Source organism: Lepidothrix coronata, unplaced genomic scaffold, assembly GCF_001604755.1.
Source record: "Lepidothrix coronata isolate B3197 unplaced genomic scaffold, Lepidothrix_coronata-1.0 Scaffold413, whole genome shotgun sequence".
In the NCBI taxonomy this organism is placed as follows: domain Eukaryota; kingdom Metazoa; phylum Chordata; class Aves; order Passeriformes; family Pipridae; genus Lepidothrix; species Lepidothrix coronata.
Window position 1 is genome coordinate 78,117 of NW_016690593.1, and position 3,190 is coordinate 81,306.

The window sequence follows — 3,190 nt, forward strand, 5'->3', positions numbered from 1 at the left end:
TCCAGCCCCATCCCAGCTCTCTCCAGCCCCATCCCAGCTCCCTCCAGCCCATCCCAGCTCTCTCCTGGAGCCTTGGCTGTCCCTCTGGCCCAACTTTCCCTGTGTTGGGCTCATCCCTGAGCCAGGTGTGACCCTTCATCCCGCTCACATTCCTCCTCCATCCCACTGTCCCTTGTCCTGCCTCTGGAATGCCTGGGCTGCCTGCCCTGGCCCTGTGCTGTCCCCAGCCTCATCCCTCGGGCTTTTCCTTGGAGATCTCCCTGCAGGATGCACTTAGGCCTGACCTGGTGTGGTGTTTGGCCCTCCCCCAGCTCCCAGACAGGCTGGGATTTATCCCCTTGGAGGAGAAGAGGCAGGAATTCCTTTATTCCCGGGTTTTTTTGATGCCTTTCCTCCCCCCCCCTTCCTGCTCCCACTGCAATTCCCTGCTCCTGGAGGAGCCTGAGTCAATCCAAAGCTATTTGTGCAGCCAGCAGCTATTTTAGGGAATGAGGGCTGGCAGCTCGGGGAACAGCTGCTCCCTGCTTTCCTCAGCCCCTTAACCCCTTATTCCTTGTTTTCCAGCTGGCCACGGTGGAGCCCGGGATGAAATTCCACATGTACACCAAGGAGGAGCTGGAAGAGGTTATCAAGGATATCTGAAAAACAAGGAACCCCCCCCCAGAAGCTCCAATTTCCCACTCCCGATCAAAGGAACTCTCCCAGTGCGCCCAGTTCCTGGGATTTCCCCTCCTTCATCCCGCCAGATCCAGAGGTGTTTTTTACTCTTTGTGGACAGAACCGAGGAGGGAATGAAATAAATGATTTTGTTATTCCCTTTGGGGCCCTGGGAGAGGGGGGAAAAGGTGGGAAGAGGGGGTTTGGAACAGGGATTGGGGGTGGAGCAGCACGGGAGCGGGGCCAGGGGGCTCTGCTGGGGCAGAGTCTCCCTCTCGTGGTGAATCCATGGGGAATTCCAGGTGGAATCCCACAGTTCTCTTTAAAAAATTAGGGCTTTTTGGACCTGTTTGGTGCATTCCCCCCACTCCCTTTTCCGGTGGTTTTTATCCACAAATGTCCCAGGAGCTCTGACTCCTTCCTATAACCTCGGGTTTCCTTCCAGAAAAGCTTGGGAAAATCCCTAAAAAGTCATAAAACAGAGCCCACCAAGCAGGAACATGGATAGAGGATTTTATTATGGATAAAAATCCTCCAAACCTCTCGAATCCTGCAGGTACCATCAGATTTTATGGATTTAACCCCATTTTTGACCAAACAATTCCTGCTTATCCCAATTTTCTTCCCTTAGTTTCTCATTCTCCAGTGAGAATCTCTATCCCTGTCCTCCAAAAAGAGTCTGGGAATCAAGGATCAGTCTTATAAGGGAATAAACTGAGATTATGAGAGTATTTTCCTGTACAATCGTGGTTGTGTGGAAAACCAGCTCTGCCTGGGAAGGGGAGAGGCCTGGAAATTCAATTCCAGGAGAAATTCCAATTTTAAATTCCAATTCCTGAATAAATTGCAATTTCAAATCCCAATTCCAGGAGAAACTACAATTTTAAACTGCAATTTCAGGATAAATTGCAATTCTAAATTCCAATTCCAGGAGAAATTCCAGTTTCCAGTTCCAAGGCAAATTACAATTTTAAATTCCAATTCCTGAATAAATTGCAATTTTAAATCCCAATTCCAGGAGAAATTGCAAGTTTAAATTCCAAACCGCCTTCCCCCCCTCCTTTCTCCCCCCTTTTCTTTCCCCTTTTCCTTCTTCTCCTTCCACCCCCCTTGTTTTTCCCTTTTTCCCTTTTCGCCATTTTCCCCCTTTCCTTTTCCACCAAAAACCACTTCTGCCTTTTCCAGACAGGAAAATGCCCATCCTGTTAATTTTCCCCTCTCTTGCCATTCCCAGCTGGATTCAGGAAGGGAGGCCAGGTCTGGAAAACAGGCCTAACCCAGAACCCTCCTCTTGGGAATTCTCCTCTCCCAGAGGAGTCTGAAGGGAACACCTTGGCTCCCCTGTGGTGGGGTTGGATCCAACCCCTGTCCCTGCATTAATCCATTAATGGCTTTTTCCCTTTGGGAAGACATTCCCTGGAGCCTGGAATGTGGGGAATTCATCTGGATTCTGGAATGCTGGGCCACTCCTCCCCCCAGCCCAAACTGGGGCAGGGCTGTGGGACAGGAGCTGCTCCATCCGGAATATCCAGAGGAGCAGGAGCAGAGCCCTCACCCTTTATCCCACTTTATCATCCCAGAGCTCAGCTTCCCTCTGGGAATGAGGCCCAGGGGTGTCCTGGGGGCTGTTCCAGCTGGATTTGTTTGTGTCCCAGGGACACAAAAGCCCTTTGTTCCCACCGGGACAGAAGTGGCCCTTTGGGACAGAAATGGCCCTTTGTGCCCCGTCCTGTCACCAGGCTGGGGTGGCATTGCCAGGGGACCTTTTGTTCCCCCAGATCCACACATTTTCCCCTCAGGATTTCCTCCCACCGCCCAAAATCTGCCTTTCCACCCCAAAATTCACCTCTTCCACTTCAAAATCTACCCCAGACCCCCAAATCAGAATTTTTTACCTCATAAATGTCCCCACCCCCCAATATTTGCCTCATCACCCCCAAATCTACCTTTTTTTTTTTACCTCTAAATCTGATCCGGACCCCAAAATCTGCTTTTTTTTTTTTTCTGGCCTCAAAACCTGCTTGTTTTCCCTCAGGATTTCCTCCCACCCCTCAAAATCTGCCTCTTCCACACCAAAATCTCTTTTTTTTTGCCTCAAAAACTGACTTTCCCTCAGGATTTTCTCCCACCTCCCAAAATCTGCCTCTTCAACCCCAAATCTGTCCCAGAGCCCAAAATCAGAATTTTTTTACCTCAGGAATGTCCCCACCCCTAATATTTGTCTTATCACCCCCAAATCTGCATTTTCCCCCTCAAAATCTGCTCCTTTTCCCTCAGGATTTCCTCCCACCCCTGAGATCTGCCTTTTGCTCCCCAAAATCAGCCCCGGAGCCCAAAATCTGTATTTTTTTTGCCTCAAAAACTGCTTTTCCTTCAGGATTTCCTCCCGCCCCCAAAATCTGCTTCTTCCACCTCAAAATCTACCCCAGACCTCCCAAATCAGAATTTTTTACCTCAGAAATGTCCCCACCCCCCAATATTTGCCTCATCACCCCCAAATCTACCTTTTTTTTTTTACCTCTAAATCTGATCC

The 3,190-nt window shown here is 49.7% G+C and overlaps 1 protein-coding gene and 1 long non-coding RNA gene across 6 annotated transcripts in view; one reads left to right on the top strand and one right to left on the bottom strand.

The window, feature by feature from the left end:
- The window catches only part of PSMA5 (proteasome subunit alpha 5), a 12,300-nt gene extending 10,912 nt beyond the window's left edge, over positions 1–1,388 (top strand). The window contains exon 9 of the mRNA XM_017839442.1: positions 565–1,388. Coding sequence (XP_017694931.1) covers positions 565–642 — 78 coding nt within the window. The 3' untranslated portion in view covers positions 643–1,388. The remainder of the gene's footprint in view (positions 1–564) is intronic.
- Positions 1–3,190, bottom strand: part of LOC108509847 — a 6,555-nt gene that overhangs the window by 2,064 nt on the left and 1,301 nt on the right. The window lies entirely within an intron of this gene.